Below are 18,813 nucleotides of genomic sequence, written 5' to 3'. Positions count from 1 at the left end.
TGTTGGTGTGCTTGTGATGCATGGAATGCCTGGGTGTCTGAGTGGATGAGTGTTGGCAGTTGAAGATGGGCTGAGCAGCTAGGGAGGCTGCTCCTGGTGGGGCTGGTACCACACTAGGCTGGCTGGAGTAGAGACAGATGTAACCTGAACTGGAGACTGAATAAAGATGGCTTAAGAATACCTTCTGGCTCCAGGTGTCTTTCTACAGAGATTACAACATTTATTTTGGCGACGAGCGGACTTTGAACCCTAGAGACTATTGGTGAACCACTGAAACAAAGGAACTATAAAGGAAATAAAGGAGAAACTAAGAGATCCTTAAAGCAACTACATCTACAAAGAAAGAATTCCCAGGAAAGCCAGCGCCAGCCCCACCAGTGTCCTTTCCATTGGACAGCCCACAGAGAAGTGTCATCAAAAGGACACTACAGCCTGGGAATACTACTTTCACCTAAAGAACTACAGTGAGTAGGAGGAGTAGCTAAGCTACAGCCGCATCTGGTGTTCCAGCCACAACGTTAGCCACAAAAGGATTACAGTGAGTTGGAGGAGTAGTCAAACTATTAATTAATATGGTGTTCCAGCCACAGAAAGAAGAAAAAGTCAATTTAAAAGATGTAAAAACGGAAAGTGTGCAGTGGCTGTACACATGGTGTACATCTTGTTCAAAAGGGTCCTTAATTGACAGTTGCAGCGATTTGGAAGGCCTCCAAAACCAAGACCGTGAAGGTAACAGGTTTACACAATGGGTGCTGACTTTACTCTGGGTCGAAGAATGACCGTGAAGGAAACAGGTATACACGAGGTGTGTTGACTTTACACATGATCTGGCACATTTGAGTATCTTTTCAGCAAAAGGTCAGCGGGGGATGTTTGCTATGCTGTCACGTCACACGAGGGTGAGCATGGCATAGTGACTCTAACGATGGTGTCTGCACAAGGTTTTAGTGGCGTCTGCACAGCCACAAGGAGACGCGTGTATCTGGAGCATTGGGACTCTCACAAGAATGGTCACTTGGAGGTTCATGTCCCAGTTCTGCTGTAAACATTTTGTTTTTGGTCACACAAATGAAGTTTGCTGCGTGTGGGGGCTGAAGTGAAATTTATCGCGCTCCCAGTCATCTACTTTTCTTGCACGGAGGCATCGTTTTGGTTTGGGATGGTGAGACATTTTAATTTATTATTTATTGGGCGTTTGAGGCACTGCTTTGGACATCGTCAGTTAAACCATGTACGGTTTAAACAGGTTTGCGCGAGCCTCTTTCAGCGCGTAACTGCCATTTACCTGATCGTGACGTCTCCTGCTCTGCGCGATCCTCTCTGACGCTTGCTCCAGCCTGAGTGATAGCTCGACGTGTTTTGGTGCATGTTGATGCCGGGAGCCACCCGGTGCGGCGTGAAAAAACGTGCCGCCATCTTTGGAAACAAATTTTTCCTCAGTTTGTGATTGCCAATCACGCATATCGCCAACCGCGTCTCTGTCTGTTGGATTATGTTCAATAAAGTTTGAGGAGTCATGCTGACAGGACCACCGCTGTCGCGCGACGATGTTCTTCACTCTGGCACGATGATGCTCTTCACTCTGGTGTGAACTTTCACGATGGTCTTCTTGTTTCTAGGTTTTGTTTATTTACGTGCTGTTTCTAATTAATTTTCAAGCATGCCATGTGTTGATTTTGTAGTTTTTTTTTTTTAAGGTAATCTGTTCCAGCAGTGTGCCTTATTCGTCTGTGCAATGTGTTGGGGCAATGTAAAAATTTGAACACGTCTTGTTCCTCAAAGTGTTTTCACAATGGATGTGTTAACAGTCAGTGCTTTCTATGCCTGGTTTGGTTAGTGAGAGTAAGTTTGAGGTGTTCTGTCCTCAGTGGTTCAATTTCCACAGGTTTAGTGCCCTTACGCAAGGGATGTCCTATTAGTGTTGTTATTGGGCAGTGGTTACACGCTCCCTTAGTTTAGGGATTGGTATGGGTTTGGTTCTAGTTCCTTCCCATGAAGTGTTAACGGAACCCCTGCTCTGGGGTGAGATTGTGGTTATGGTTCACATTAAGCGTTACACGCGGCCTTTTCTTTGAGGCGGGTTTGTGAGTGTGTTTTCCACTCACAGTTCCCTTACAAAAGGGGTGGTCGAAGTTTGGGTACTAGTCGAAGTTTGTGTACTAGCCCTTGTGTATGTTCTTTTCTACAGTTTAGTGTGTAGTGATGCCACAGGTTTTGAGTTTGAAAATGGGTCTTCTATTTTACAGTGATTTTGTTTTTTCCTGTGGGTGGTCATCACATTGTTTCATACACGAGGGAAGGTTATGGGTAACAGCCCTAAGTTATACGTTTGTTACTCCCATAGGGGTAAGTAACCTCCACAAGGGGGTCAAGAGCTCTTTTCGATTTAACGTTTGGTTACTTCTACATGGGAGTGTGTAACCTCTTCAAGGGGTTTGGAGTACCTAGGTTAACCCTCACACTGGGTTGGGTTATGGCTTTGTCCATAGATAGTTGCGCGCAGTACTAATGTACATATTTTTACGGTTAACCCTCACACAGGGTTGAGTTAGTGTTACACAGGGTTGAGTTTTAGTTGCGCGCAGTACTTATGTATGTCCCTTCATGGGAGTTTCTATGGGTGACGATCCATATACATGTTTGGTTCCCTTTTTCTTGGGATTGTTGTAGTTGTAGGGTATGCTATCTTTAGAGCTACTTTTAGTTATACATTGGGGCTTTGGTTGTGTGGGGTCTTTTACCCTTTGCGTTGTAGTGCATTACGTCTTAGTGTTTAATGCAAAATGCTTCAAATGTATTTCTGGTAATGTTATTGTTGCTTCAAAATGTTTTATTCTTTTAGGGAGGGATGGGAGATATTGCTTATCAAATGTATCAAATCTACTTAATTGATTAACATTGCAGTCCAGCACTGCTGCCACTAGCTGCTCAGCCAGAGCGTGAGAAGGTCATAGAATGTTGGTGTGCTTGTGATGCATGGAATGCCTGGGTGTCTGAGTGGATGAGTGTTGGCAGTTGAAGATGGGCTGAGCAGCTAGGGAGGCTGCTCCTGGTGGGGCTGGTACCACACTAGGCTGGCTGGAGTAGAGACAGATGTAACCTGAACTGGAGACTGAATAAAGATGGCTTAAGAATACCTTCTGGCTCCAGGTGTCTTTCTACAGAGATTACAACATTTAGTGCTCTAAAAAACTAAAATGAGGACATATTTTCTGAGTTTTCAAATAGCGACAAAGAACTTTAAAATTATTTGTAATCTTTATGTTTTTTTATCCAGTTGACCACTTGATTAAATGTTGCACCTAGGGGAGAGGATGTGGTGTTACTTCCAGAGCTGCAGACTTTGCAACTGGGGAACCAGGTTGGAGTTTCTGCTTCAGCACAACATTCTGTGATTCTGGTCAAATCACGTAATCTCCCCATGTCTACAACCAAAATGAATTTGATCTTGTGTGATGTAACCGATGCTCATGTAAAGCACTCCAATACCTGACAAGTCTGCACTATACAAAACTGCAAATACACAAAAAATAAGTGTTTTGCACACTTCTGTCATTGGGCTACATCTGGGCTACATCTGGGTGATATTTGTGCTGCATTTGGGCTCTTTCGTCTCTTGTGGCCATCTTGGGAGATTTATTTGTTATGAAGTTTCCTAATTTCCTCATTTACTGCAATCTCCTCAGTAGGAAATGCTTTCAGTTTTTTACTTTGATTCCATCAAGAAGGCATTCAGATGTGTCACACATTTGCCATAAATTCTGAATGATAGCACTCTAGTTGCTCATTAGATCACTGTAGTAAAGCTACTGCTCACCACGGAAGTCTGCTGCTGGTATTAAAAGTGCATGTTTCAGTCTGCATATCAGAATTTTTTAATGAAATAGAAGAGGATTTGAGAAGTCACTCAAAATGTGCCCTAATTTTTCTTTCTTCAGCATTAATCATAATTTCTATGGCAAAATGAACCCCCTCATTGTGTTCCTTTTTAAATTAAATGTTTTAAGAGTTACCACTTTATTCCAATAAAGATGGCTTCAGGTGTGCCATACTTTTGTCATAAGTAAGACTGTTAGCGCTCTAGTTGTTCGTTAGAACACTCTGGGACATTCTGTCATTGGGCTATACTTGGGCTACATCTGGGTGATATTTGGGCTACATTTGGGCTCTTTTGTCTCTGGTGGCCGTCTTGGGAGATTTATTTGTTATGAAGTTTCCTAATTTCCTCATTTACTGCAGTCTCCTCAGTAGGAAATACTTTGTTTTTTACTTTGGTTTCATCAAGAAGGCATTCAGATGTGTCACACATTTGCCGTAAATTCTGAATGTTAGCACTCTCGTTGCTCATTAGATCACTGTAGTAAAGCTACTGCTCACCAGGGAAGTCTGCTGCTGGTATTCAAAGTGCATGTTTCAGTCTGCATGTCAGACTTTTTTTATGAAATAGAAGAGGATTTGAGAAGTCAAAATGTGCCCTAATTTTTCTTTCTGCAGCACTAATCATAATTTTTATGGCAAAACGAACCCCCTCATTTTGTTCCTTTGTAAATTAAATGTTTTAAGAGTTACCACTTTATTCCAATAAAGATGGCTTCAGGTGTGCCATACTTTTGTCATAAGTAAGACTGTTAGCGCTCTAGTTGTTCGTTAGAACACTCTGGGACATTCTGCAATTGGGCTATACTTGGGCTACATCTGGGTGATATTTGGGCTACATTTGGGCTCTTTTGTCTCTGGTGGCCATTTTGGGAGACTTATTTGTTATGAAGTGTCCTAATTTCCTCATTTACTATAGTCTCCTCAGTAGGAAATACTTTCAGTTTTTTACTTTGATTCCATCAAGAAGGCATTCAGATGTGTCACACATTTGCCATAAATTCAGAATGTTAGCACTCTAGTTGCTTATTAGATCACTGTAGTGAAGCTACTGCTCACCAGGGAAGTCTGCTGCTGGTATTGAAAGTGCATGTTTCAGTCTGCATGTCAGAATTTTTTAATGAAATAGAAGAGGATTTGAGAAGTCACTCAAAATGTGCCCTAATTTTTCTTTCTACAGCACTAATCATACTTTCTATGGCAAAATGAACCCCCTCATTTTGTTCCTTTTTAAATTAAATGTTTTAAGAGTTACCACTTTATTCCAATCAAGATGGCTTCAGGTGTGCAATACGTTTGTCATAAGTACGACTGTTAGCGCTCTAGTTGTTCTTTAGAACACTCTGGGAAGCTGCAGTAGAACACAAAGGAATCAACTGACAGTCTCTGCCCTTGTTGGATGTACATGTTTTACTGAGAATGTCAGACTTCATTCTCACATGACTGAGAAAGATAATGTGAATTTACAGAAAATATGCTCTCAGTTTAGCTTAGAGATCACCTTCCAAACCTCTGTGAGAAAATAGTTTTCTCTCAAACATGATTCATGATATCACAGCAGAAGGCTTTTTTACATGGTAAAATCATCTTAGAACCCACCACAATTCCTAAAATGAGTATGGTACCATCAACAAATGATTTATAATGTAACTAAAGTCTTAAAACCTTCTATTAACTGCAATGCTTTTTAATGAGGTGCTATCATGTATATTGGTCCCAAGATGGCTGCCAACACTTCTTGGATGAAGTACTGACAGCCAATCAGATCTCACGATGAGTTGTGTGGTTAGGCTCTGCCCAGATATATCTATATTTTTAACTCTAATTTTCTCAGGAACTACTGAACGGATTTACACCATTTAAGCAAAAGGCACGAGTCTGAACTGAGGACTACTGGTTTTTGCTTTGTTCGCCATAAGTTGGCAGGGTATGCTCAGACGTGAGTCCCTTGCTCACTTTGCCACTGGATTCAAGCAAGCCTGGCTGAAGACGGCTGAAATGCCAGAAACCGGTCCTAGGAAGCTTGTTTCCGGTCCAGGAAAGACATGGCTTGGCAGTTTGGGCTGGACTGTTCCCATGAGGCACAGGGTCAGACTGATTTGCATATGGCCATGTCTGAACTGGGGTGGCAGAGTGGGCTAAAGAATGGTGATGGATTAAACCCAGATCAGTTGACTGGGGGTGAGTGCTTGCAATGTTCAACACTCCGTCCATCATTTCCTTTGGTTTTTGCTTTGTTCGCCATAAGTTGGCAGGGTATGCTCAGACGTGAGTCCCTTGCTCACTTTGCCACTGGATTCAAGCAAGCCTGGCTGAAGACGGCTGAAATGCCAGAAACCGGTCCTAGGAAGCTTGTTTCCGGTCCAGGAAAGACATGGCTTGGCAGTTTGGGCTGGACTGTTCCCATGAGGCACAGGGTCAGACTGATTTGCATATGGCCATGTCTGAACTGGGGTGGCAGAGTGGGCTAAAGAATGGTGATGGATTAAACCCAGATCAGTTGACTGGGGGTGAGTGCTTGCAATGTTCAACACTCCGTCCATCATTTCCTTTGGTTTTTGCTTTGTTCGCCATAAGTTGGCAGGGTATGCTCAGACGTGAGTCCCTTGCTCACTTTGCCACTGGATTCAAGCAAGCCTGGCTGAAGACGGCTGAAATGCCAGAAACCGGTCCTAGGAAGCTTGTTTCCGGTCCAGGAAAGACATGGCTTGGCAGTTTGGGCTGGACTGTTCCCATGAGGCACAGGGTCAGACTGATTTGCATATGGCCATGTCTGAACTGGGGTGGCAGAGTGGGCTAAAGAATGGTGATGGATTAAACCCAGATCAGTTGACTGGGGGTGAGTGCTTGCAATGTTCAACACTCCGTCCATCATTTCCTTTGGTTTTTGCTTTGTTCGCCATAAGTTGGCAGGGTATGCTCAGACGTGAGTCCCTTGCTCACTTTGCCACTGGATTCAAGCAAGCCTGGCTGAAGACGGCTGAAATGCCAGAAACCGGTCCTAGGAAGCTTGTTTCCGGTCCAGGAAAGACATGGCTTGGCAGTTTGGGCTGGACTGTTCCCATGAGGCACAGGGTCAGACTGATTTGCATATGGCCATGTCTGAACTGGGGTGGCAGAGTGGGCTAAAGAATGGTGATGGATTAAACCCAGATCAGTTGACTGGGGGTGAGTGCTTGCAATGTTCAACACTCCGTCCATCATTTCCTTTGGTTTTTGCTTTGTTCGCCATAAGTTGGCAGGGTATGCTCAGACGTGAGTCCCTTGCTCACTTTGCCACTGGATTCAAGCAAGCCTGGCTGAAGACGGCTGAAATGCCAGAAACCGGTCCTAGGAAGCTTGTTTCCGGTCCAGGAAAGACATGGCTTGGCAGTTTGGGCTGGACTGTTCCCATGAGGCACAGGGTCAGACTGATTTGCATATGGCCATGTCTGAACTGGGGTGGCAGAGTGGGCTAAAGAATGGTGATGGATTAAACCCAGATCAGTTGACTGGGGGTGAGTGCTTGCAATGTTCAACACTCCGTCCATCATTTCCTTTGGTTTTTGCTTTGATCTGAGGACTACCTCTTTGCCAAATTTGGTGTAATTCCGTTCAGCAGTTCGGGCTGTAGCTGCGTCAACAGGTCCTATGGGAAAATGCATTGGGAAAAAGCGTTTTGGGACCCCCCTTTTTTCTCGGCCCCCGCTTGACGAATCCCCGTGAAATTTTCAGGATAGGAGCGGACCGGAGCTGGCCAAAAGTTTGGAAACTTTCACGAAGATTCGTCAATCGGCGCCTACGTTATTCCAAATAGAATGTTGCGGATTTCCTATGGAAAATAGGTCCTAACTATAACTACCTACTGGCGACTGCCAGTAGGTAATATATGTATATATATATATATTACGTAGAGACTATATGGAGCAAATGCTGCGGGTGTGGACGGATCACGCGGTAACAGAGGTGGGGATGCTGTTCTCTGGGGAGAGCCTGCAGCCCTTTGGGGCGCTGGTCGGAGACTTCGAGGTCCCCGGGGGCCAATTCCTGCGACATAGACAGCTTCTCATGGACTGCCGTAGGCAGTGGGGGGGGATTGATGCGGAGCCCCCTCCACACCCTGTCATCCATGCGGTACTCCAGATGGGGCCCGGCCGCCATCTAGTCACATGGATATACAAAGCGGTGAGAGCCCTGCGAAGTCCTACGCTGGCGACCCTTAGAGAACACTGGGAAGATGACTTCCAACGGCCCCTGCATGATAGGGAGTGGGCGAGGGCTCTAGAATACACCAAGAAAGTGTCCCGCAACTATCGGTTTAAGAACATACAGTTGCATATCCTGCATAGAGCGTATCTAACCCCCGAAAAGTTGCAGAAATATTTCCCCGAGGGGGTGTTTGGCTGCCCTAGATGCCTGGAGCCTGCTGCCTCGTTTAGGCACATGTTTTGGGACTGTCCGACACTCTACAGTTACTGGCACACAATTCACGCTGCCCTAGAGACGGTTACAGGGTTCCAGGACCTGGGCACATGGGAGGCGTGTGCGCTGGGAATTCATGGACGGCATAAGCGGCAGAAGGTGGAGAGGAGGTTTGCCTTCTTAATGCTGATCCTCGCTAAACAATGCATTGCTATGCATTGGAAGGCGCCGGGGGGGGCCCCCATAGCAGCATGGGTGGGGGCCGTCCGGAAGTGGGGCAAGGCGGAGGAAACCACACTCAGAACGGAGGAGGCCCGTGGGATGCGCAAACACCCGATCTCCATGCCCTGGGCCATGCTCATGCACACATTCACGCAGGAAACTGAGGCTGCGGCGAGCTCGAGACTGATAGACCCCTCGGGGGCGCCCGCCACTCCGGAATCCACCCTGGGTAATGCGCAGGCAGGTCCAGCACCCGGTGTGTCTCGCAGAGGTTGTCACCACAGGCCCCACAGCCAGAGTCCTCATAGGCCAGGCGCGATGCTCCTGCCCCCCCCCCCCCTCTCCCCATCTCCGCATCCGCGACCACACCGGCCCTCTCCCACATGATGGTCCTGCCTCGAGAGCACGCAGCTACCAGTACTCCTGATGGGCGACACAGTGCACCCCCCTTTCCCTGGTTTTTAACCCCCAGTTAGTTCGTGGTTACTCAACGGCCGCACTTCTATAGCCTCTGCGACGCCCCTCACAGGGGGTTCAGTCACATTGCACGGCACCCCTGCGGCGAGGCGATCGTGGCGCACTCCAGTAGGGCACACCCAGAGGCTGGACCCGGGCACACATCTGCAGCCCCACTCAGGACAGCGATGAACGGCCTGAAGGGCCGAGAGGCTGCTAGATCGTAAGAACTGTGACTGGGCGCACTTGAAATGTAAATCTATGTGATAATGACGATATCGCATGTGCCTGCGTGTTTCACTATCTATAAATGCCAATAAAGAAAGTTTTTTCAAAAAAAAAAAGTGCTGACCGGCCTGCACAATGAGAGACCAATAAGAACAAGAGGTCAAGTTCCCTCAGGGACTCCCTCAAGAGAGCAAAGTCATCATTCCATGTTTGCTGATTGAGCTCTGTCCAAGTGGAACAGCAGGAGCTGTTCCCTCAACTGCACCGTGACCAATAGATATGATGCTGATTTAACATGTGAAGCACCCTCTCATTTATATGCCCAATACTGTGTATAGAATTTTTTTTTAAATGGCCTTATAAGCGAAAGCGTTAGCTAGATATTTTTTTTTTTATTGATTTTAGATGATCTGCTGAGTTCTCATCCTCTAACCCCCTGAGAACACTTTGAACTACTTTACTTTACTATCCTGACGGTCGAGTGCAAAATAGGCAGTGGCGATATTTAAATTACGCCGGTGTAATTTGCATAATTTTGGGAATTTCACATTATACTTGTTACAGGAAATTCCTGAAATTAAGACAGTTTCCTACTTTGAACCATTCACAGTTAAAAATGTACCTCGAATAAATGGGATCAACACAAAAAAAAAAAAATATATATATATATATATTATATATATATATATATATATATATATATATATATATATATATATATACATATATACATATATATATATTACGTAGAGGATTGCTACATATCATTTAAGACGTTCTATGGGGTCCCCACACATGGGCGGAACAATTCAGTGCTTATGAATATTGATGAGGATCCCCTGGAAGAGCAATAAATGTTACAATACAACACATTCTGCTCTGCTCCAAGCCTTCACACACACATTTCTCAGCGCCATGCCTTGACTGCATCTTCTTCAGGTCTGTATTCGCTATGCAGCAATTCTGCAGCAGTGCAAAGGAAGTCAATTAACCGCCAACTCAGGCCACACTGTTTGGTCAGTCCTCAAAACCTACTGGCATACTTAGACCAATATTCTATAAACACGACTGCCTTTAAGCCTCTTCTCCCCCTCTCATCTCTTCAGGGTGAATTTAGAACGTCACTGACCTGATAAACCTCCCAGTACAGTCAAAAAGTGTAACCTCAACTATAGTCTTGGGATACAGTGCAGGATGCTCCACAGAAAGTCAAACCCTACTCGCCAAGGCAGGACATCAGGGTGGGAGAGTAAGTGGCGTGAAGCTTGACTACAAGTGTTCCATCTCAGTCTAATTTTGGAGTTACCATTTTTATTATATTAGCTGGACACTCAGACTAAATATCCCCTTGTACTATGGAGGCAGCAACGCAATACTGACATAATTGAATGGAAGTACAATTTTTTTCTAATTCTGGTGGGTTTTTTTTTAAGGCTACATTGTGTCGATTGTTGCACATACCAACATCACTGCAGTACAGGGAAGATCTCCCCCTCTCAGCTGGAGTGGTAAAACCAAGCTGGTTATTAACAATCAGATGGATACTTCCACCAACGCGATAATGTGGTAAGTTTGAAAGTGTGAACGTCTCAGGAACAATGCCTTGACCAGAAAAGGAAGCATCTCCATGAACCTGTCAGAGAGGAAGATAAAACATGTAACAATTATAAATTGTTTCAAACTAAAGTACGAATTTGTGCTCGTAAAATCACATGTGGTAGCCTAGTGTAGCAGAATTAAATAGTAACAAAAAGCAATGCACACTAATCATTTAAAACTAAATGCTTTCGGGCTTATGCATGTAATCATTTCTTATTCAAATAACACTTAATTGCCTATGAAAGCCTTCAATGACCAGTCATCCAAATATAGATAGAATCTGTCAGCTGCATAAGAAGTGCCTGCATGGAAACTTTGCATAGTTACCTTTTGGACTCGATCATCTCCTGCCACCCAGGCTGCATACGACTCGAATCCAAACTCAGTCAGGCTCATATGTTTGATTATTTGTATCTCAGGCTCTATTTCCAGTGACACTATCACTAAGTGACACCATCTTAGAGTATAATTACTCATAAAGCTGTCACTCAGCCTCGACAAATCTGAGGTTAGCACTTAAGGGAGGCTTGAATGTGGCAGAGGCGACTTATTTTATAGAGTCTAATAGAAAGGAAGTCAAGTGATGAAGTCCAGAAGATCAGTGTTTGATTTTTAATAAAGTATTTGCAATCAGTTAATTCACTTGAAACTGGTGATTATATGTTCAGGCAACACGTTTTGTTCTCAAGATGAGAACTTCGTCAGGGCTCAAATATTGTATGTCCTTATGTTAGAGTAGGGTTTAATGAAATTAGATGCCACTCCTATGGCACAGTGGGTACAATACAGTCTAGCTCCGATTCAACCTCGCTTATCGTGGCTGGAGAACCGCTCTTGCAAGAAATTACCTCCAAAGCTGACCGAGGCCCTGTGATACCCCCAGTGTTTCCAGAGCTACTGCCTGGAACACCTATCGGATTGATGGAGCACTTATTCATATTCTGAGCAAGAGGTCGCCAAAATTCATGTAGTAACCACACAGACAATGTAGTGGTTATTCTTCTTTACTGAAGTAATCTAGTACAGCACTAAAAAGGGTGCACGCAGCAGTAAGCAGGGCAAACGCAGAATGAATCCCATACGTTCTAACATTTATACTAATTCTATATGACCTACTGACACTCTACATTCTACAATACAACTAAAGGCCCAGTTACTACACAGACATCTTAGACTGGGCTGCAAATTATCACAATCTGCCTAAACTTGATATATATATATATATATATGGGTTTAAGAGCAGACAAAGGTCCAGTATTCATGCGCCGAAATAATGGTCAATTCAACAAGGGGATACTGTTCCTAAAGATAAAGAGTACTAGGTTCTAGACAAGACACCAAGGGCAATCCTTACGATTGTCTCTTGCTTCCCTCACACACTCCTAGGGATGTCATGCTTCAGGATCGGGCAGGTGCTCCTCATCAGGCCGGCGCTACAATGCCCAACAGGTCCCACAAAGGATCTTTTAATTGTTACCGCCTTCTGATGAGTGCGAGGGTGTTCAATCAAGTGGGGTGGCAGTGATAGTGAAAGAAGGTGGATTAAAACGGATTAGGGGATATCAAATTATACTTTAATATACAGACACCCCTGACAGACTTAAAAATCAGAATTGGTTAGTGCTACTATAGGGGTATGTTGTACCTCAGTAGCTAAGTGTATGTAGGTGAGGTTAAATCGTGTCAACATGTTTCACGCCCTTGTAGTCTGTAAATGGTCTGTGGTGCTTCTTCAGGACCAGAATGGTAAAGGGCCTACCCACACCTATAAATCATAACTAGGGAACCCACTCTAAAAGGGAGTTACCTACTTGAAGTGAAAAAACTAAAACAAACAAACTAAAATAACTTACCTGCAGCCCGACTCATTGCTGTCCTTCTGCTCCTCTCTGGCTCCATTGCAGCACAGGCTCACAGATTACACTGCAGCCAATCAAGACGCTGCTGCATGACAGCAGTGTAAGGATTGCCCTGCGTGCCCTGGGTCTGCGCTCTCAGTGAGTCTGGCCGCCTGTGCAACGCAGCTTGGGTTTTAGACATCTCAGTGCGCATGTCAATTCAGCCATCCTATGACAGCCGGCCAAACCCACATGCACACTGACAGCAGTGCCCACCACCACCCCTCCGTGATTGACCCTGCGAAGGCCCCACCCTCAAGACTTGGCCGTTAGAACTCAAAATATAAAACAATAATAAGCCTGTTTTATTTAGGTTTTATTTTTCAAGTTTTGAGGACGCTGGCAGGCGGTGGGGGTTGCAACGCTCCTTCACCATAGAGGACCAGCTGTCCAAAACCTTCTCACCTCAACTCTCCACTTTAGTCCACTCTAACCCACACGCATCAGACTCCTCAGATCCATGGGCCCTCCCTAATGGCTATCATGAAAGCACATCATAAGACTCAGTCGTCCCCTATACACCACTGGCCTCCTTTCACTGCACTCCTATCCTCTATATCTTATGTTTAAAAGAAAACAGACATCCTTACCCAGACCTTCTCTAGTTTCAACAACTCACTTATCTCTCACAAATGCTACCCACTACATCTGGGGCAGTTCAAGAGCTCCTCTCTAATCTCAATCCCTCAGGATAATCGTTCCACCTGACCCAAACAAGCATAATCTCCACTCAAAGGGTAAGAAGTACAAAACCTTGTAAAAAGCTATTAAAACACCAATGCCTCAAAAAGTCAAGTCCCCCAGCCGAAAACAAAACAGCCTCCCCATCCCCTCCATTATCTACACAAGATTCATTCCCTGAACCCACCCAAAATCACAACGTACTCTCTAACCTGATCTATATTACCACCAGCATAAACCTGCAAGTTACCTTCTCACTTGCATACTGCATAACTGCCACTCTGCAGTCTAAAACTGCCTGGAGATGTCAGACACCAACATCAACCATAACATCAACATCCTGATCCTTACAGAAACCTGGCAGAAGAATACCACAACAGCGTTATTCCGATCCTGCTGTCTCCCCACTCCATTTTGAGAAAGAACCGGGATGGTAGACAAGGTGGACTACTGTTCATCCACAGAAACTATCTCAGCAGCTACAGGCGGCTTCCCAACACCTGCTTTCAATCCTTTGAGTGTTTATCACTGGAAATCATTTCATAGCCTCTTCTAACCTAAGGTTTAAAGTAGTCTGCCACCCCCTGATCAAACGAACACCTTCATCAAAAAGTGCATGGAATTCTTCACTGCACAATTAATCAGCTCTAATCAACACTATATTTCTCTGTGACTTCAACGTCCACTGGGGTTCTGAAGGACATAAACAACTTGACCACTTTGCAACTTTTCTAGACGAAAATTACCTTCACCAACACTTTCAGAAACCCACACCAGCAAAAGCGATACTCTCAATGTATTCATCTCCAGAACACCTCTTCTTTCGTCCAGTGACCCCATCCTGGTTGATTGTTGGGATCACCACCAGATTCCCTTGATAGTGTGTTTCTTAAACAAGAAAACCCGTGGACAACTGAAAAAAGAAAAGATCTGGTTTAGAGACACCATTAACATCAATATTGACACCATGGTCAACCTAGCCCTATCGAAACTCATCTAGATAGTTCCTCAACCTGACATCAACTGAGCCACCGAGAATTTTAACTACTGCATGGACTCCCTGATCTGGGAATTCGCATCCATCAAGAACAAATACACTAGATCCAAACCCTGTTTCCCCTGGTAACCCAAAGCCCTCTACGAAGAAAGGAAATATATCTGAAAATTGGAGAAAGACGGGCAGCATGCACCCTAACCATTAAGTCTAACAAAGCTTTGCGCTGCGAGGCAAAAGTACAAAAGCCACATCTCTTTAGCAAAGGCACCACGTATCAGATCACTACTTCATACAGCCAACAATAGACCAAAACAACGTTTTAAAGTAATTAATCAAGCCAAAAAAAACCCTCTAAACCTAATTTAAGCCATCTGAGATCCTTGGCAACAACTTTGTAGACTTCTTGACAAAACAAAAAATTCAAAGGCATTAACATCTTCCTTTAGACCAATGTCTACAATATAATCTAGGACATACTGCCTTGCAAGGCACTGAAATCATGGTCCTTCCCTCCCCCAATCTCAGAGGCAGATCTAATACAAACTCTCTCAACGGTGAAACTCTAACCATTATGTGACACCATTCCAGGCTCCATAAGTAAATCCTTAGCTAAACTGCTTCTCCCCATTTGGACAACCCTGGTTAACTCATCACTGACTCAGGATTCTTCACAGACTGTCTAAAAAGCTGTCAAATTCTCCTCTCCTAAAAAAACAATCTCTAGACCCTAACGACTTCAACTGTCCTAGGCAAGGTGATTAAAACTTGCATAGCCTCCAAACTTTCAGCACACATACAAGAAAACAACGTCTTTGACTCCCTTCAATCTGGATTCTGTTGCGGTAAAAGCACTGAGACTGCAGTTCTGCAGATTATGGACGATGCACCTCTGCAATTCCTGTCTACTTGTGCTCCTAGACCTCTCTTCAGCAATTGACACAGTTGGTCAACCACCAGGCTTTATTAGACACCTTGCAGCAATGAACGAGTATTGAGGGTGTTGTCCTTTAGTGGTTAACCACATACCTAACAAACAACTCCCAAATTGTAAAAAGTGGGAACTCGGTCTCAGACCCAGTCAGCCAGCAGCAAGGGGTCCCTCAAGATTTGCTTCTTTCCTCAAGCCTTTTCAAACTCTACCTGGAATTCCCCTGTACAATCCTCAGTAACTCAGGAGTCACCTTCGCTGATGACACACAAATTTACTTGAAGGTATCATGCCTGGAAGACTTCTCCCATCATCCAACTCCCTGAATAAAACTCAAGCTTAGATGGCTAACAACAACATAAAACTAATCCTAGCAAAAACAGAATTGTTTTTCATCCCTCCAAAAAGAGCTCACTTGCAGATTCAAGACTGGATGGATCCCCCCTCAGATATTGACGGCAGCTCGTCCATCATTCAGAATGCCAAATCTTTGGGATTCACCCTCAACAGATGTCTGAATTTCCATAACTAGATCGCCTCCATCTCTAAGGGTGCCCATTTTCAGCTAAGGTACTTTTGGGGAATCAGGAACCTCATACCAGCACACAACATTAAATCTGGCACTTGTGCTCTCCAGACTGGACTACGGAATTGAACTCCTTTCTGGCATTCCTAAAGACCACTTCGGTCCTCTCAGAGCAATCGTACATGAGGCAGGCTGTTTCGTGACAGGACACAAGAAATGTGATAACATTTCCCATATTCTACAATCCCTTTAGTGGATTCCCATAGAGGCAAGAGCTCAATTTAAAAAAAAATGAAACTGGATCACTGCTAAAGCTCTACTCTCCTCTTTACCCTCATACCTCTCTGAGAAACTGAAAGTCTCAGGTGCAGGCCGAGGTTCACAAAACCCTCAATTGCTCGAAATCCCCCCTCCACGTTCAAGCACGAGAGATATATAAATGGAATACTTCTCTGAAAGTGCCACAAGAAAATGGAACTCTCTCTCGCAGGGTTTCTGATTGACCATGTCATGTCAACTTCAAAGCTCTTCACTTTAACCGACACCTGGCCTAAACTGCTCCTATCTCTTAAGATTCCGCAAATGCATTCCAACCTCAACCTACACAAGCAATTGAAGATCTTCACTTTTTACTGTACCAACTGCTTTTCATTGCTATGTTTTACAATGAATTGTGAGAAGCGCTCTACCTTACTCGGGAAGCCAAGAAAATAAGTTACTGTTGGACCCAGGATCCCGGGTTGGCTGAGGTAGGTACCTTAGGTTAAATAGGGATTCGCGTTTCCACGTCAGAGAAAGTAAGGTCACCTTCTGAGATAGCCCCTGCTCACCCCCTTGGTAGCTTGGCACGAGCAGTCAGGCTTATCTTCAAGGCAAATGTGTAAAGTATTATGCAAAGGTTGGTCGCACACTGCTCGTCACACCAGCAAGTAGCCCCAAAGGACTGTGGTAAATGTAGTGGCGACGGCGGGTACGCCTATGCCACGATGTATAAAGAACAGTATGTGTTGCGTTAGCCATCCCTGGACACGTGTTTCGAGGTAGTTGCCTCTCGTCAGCAGGGAGCAGGTCAGTGTAAAGGGGTGCCGTGTGGACTGCCAAATGTAATTAAAACAGGTCAAGTACCTCTCATGGCGCGCAGGTGCAGATCCAAGGCTCGTCAGCCCGTTGGCTCAAGGGAGCCGTAATAAATTATGCAAAGGTTGGTCGCACACTGCTCGTCACACCAGCAAGTAGCCCCAAAGGACTGTGGTAAATGTAGTGGCGACGGCAGGTACGCCTATGCCACGATGTATAAAGAACAGTATGTGTTGCGTTAGCCATCCCTGGACACGTGTTTCGAGGTAGTTGCCTCTCGTCAGCAGGGAGCAGGTCAGTGTAAAGGGGTGCCGTGTGGACTGCCAAATGTAATTAAAACAGGTCAAGTACCTCTCATGGCGCGCAGGTGCAGATCCAAGGCTCGTCAGCCCGTTGGCTCAAGGGAGCCGTAATAAATTATGCAAAGGTTGGTCGCACACTGCTCGTCACACCAGCAAGTAGCCCCAAAGGACTGTGGTAAATGTAGTGGCGACGGCGGGTACGCCTATGCCACGATGTATAAAGAACAGTATGTGTTGCGTTAGCCATCCCTGGACACGTGTTTCGAGGTAGTTGCCTCTCGTCAGCAGGGAGCAGGTCAGTGTAAAGGGATGCCGTGTGGACTGCCAAATGTAATTAAAACAGGTCAAGTACCTCTCATGGCGCGCAGGTGCAGATCCAAGGCTCGTCAGCCCGTTGGCTCAAGGGAGCCGTAATAAATTATGCAAAGGTTGGTCGCACACTGCTCGTCACACCAGCAAGTAGCCCCAAAGGACTGTGGTAAATGTAGTGGCGACGGCGGGTACGCCTATGCCACGATGTATAAAGAACAGTATGTGTTGCGTTAGCCATCCCTGGACACGTGTTTCGAGGTAGTTGCCTCTCGTCAGCAGGGAGCAGGTCAGTGTAAAGGGGTGCCGTGTGGACTGCCAAATGTAATTAAAACAGGTCAAGTACCTCTCATGGCGCGCAGGTGCAGATCCAAGGCTCGTCAGCCCGTTGGCTCAAGGGAGCCGTAATAAATTATGCAAAGGTTGGTCGCACACTGCTCGTCACACCAGCAAGTAGCCCCAAAGGACTGTGGTAAATGTAGTGGCGACGGCGGGTACGCCTATGCCACGATGTATAAAGAACAGTATGTGTTGCGTTAGCCATCCCTGGACACGTGTTTCGAGGTAGTTGCCTCTCGTCAGCAGGGAGCTGGTCAGTGTAAAGGGGTGCCGTGTGGACTGCCAAATGTAATTAAAACAGGTCAAGTACCTCTCATGGCGCGCAGGTGCAGATCCAAGGCTCGTCAGCCCGTTGGCTCAAGGGAGCCGTAATAAATTATGCAAAGGTTGGTCGCACACTGCTCGTCACACCAGCAAGTAGCCCCAAAGGACTGTGGTAAATGTAGTGGCGACGGCGGGTACGCCTATGCCACGATGTATAAAGAACAGTATGTGTTGCGTTAGCCATCCCTGGACACGTGTTTCGAGGTAGTTGCCTCTCGTCAGCAGGGAGCAGGTCAGTGTAAAGGGGTGCCGTGTGGACTGCCAAATGTAATTAAAACAGGTCAAGTACCTCTCATGGCGCGCAGGTGCAGATCCAAGGCTCGTCAGCCCGTTGGCTCAAGGGAGCCGTAATAAATTATGCAAAGGTTGGTCGCACACTGCTCGTCACACCAGCAAGTAGCCCCAAAGGACTGTGGTAAATGTAGTGGCGACGGCGGGTACGCCTATGCCACGATGTATAAAGAACAGTATGTGTTGCGTTAGCCATCCCTGGACACGTGTTTCGAGGTACCACAGTTCCTTGGGGCAACTTGCTGGTATGACGAGCAGAGTGCGACCAACTTTTGATAAATGTGTAAAGTATTTGCAACCACGCTCACAGCAACCCAATGATGACACCACAAATAGACTCCACACGAGTTTTATAAGAT

General features: G+C 45.4%; 1 protein-coding gene across 1 annotated transcript in view; it reads right to left on the bottom strand.

The window, feature by feature from the left end:
- The window catches only part of DHTKD1 (dehydrogenase E1 and transketolase domain containing 1), a 1,328,309-nt gene that overhangs the window by 851,269 nt on the left and 458,227 nt on the right, over window positions 1–18,813 (bottom strand). Inside the window, exon 6 of the mRNA XM_085652869.1 lies at window positions 10,645–10,816. Within this exon, the coding sequence (XP_085508995.1) occupies window positions 10,645–10,816 (172 nt within the window). The remainder of the gene's footprint in view (window positions 1–10,644; window positions 10,817–18,813) is intronic.

This window comes from Triturus cristatus, chromosome 4_1 (assembly GCF_964204655.1).
Source record: "Triturus cristatus chromosome 4_1, aTriCri1.1, whole genome shotgun sequence".
Taxonomy (NCBI): domain Eukaryota; kingdom Metazoa; phylum Chordata; class Amphibia; order Caudata; family Salamandridae; genus Triturus; species Triturus cristatus.
This window is presented reverse-complemented; position numbering and strand designations above follow the sequence as displayed.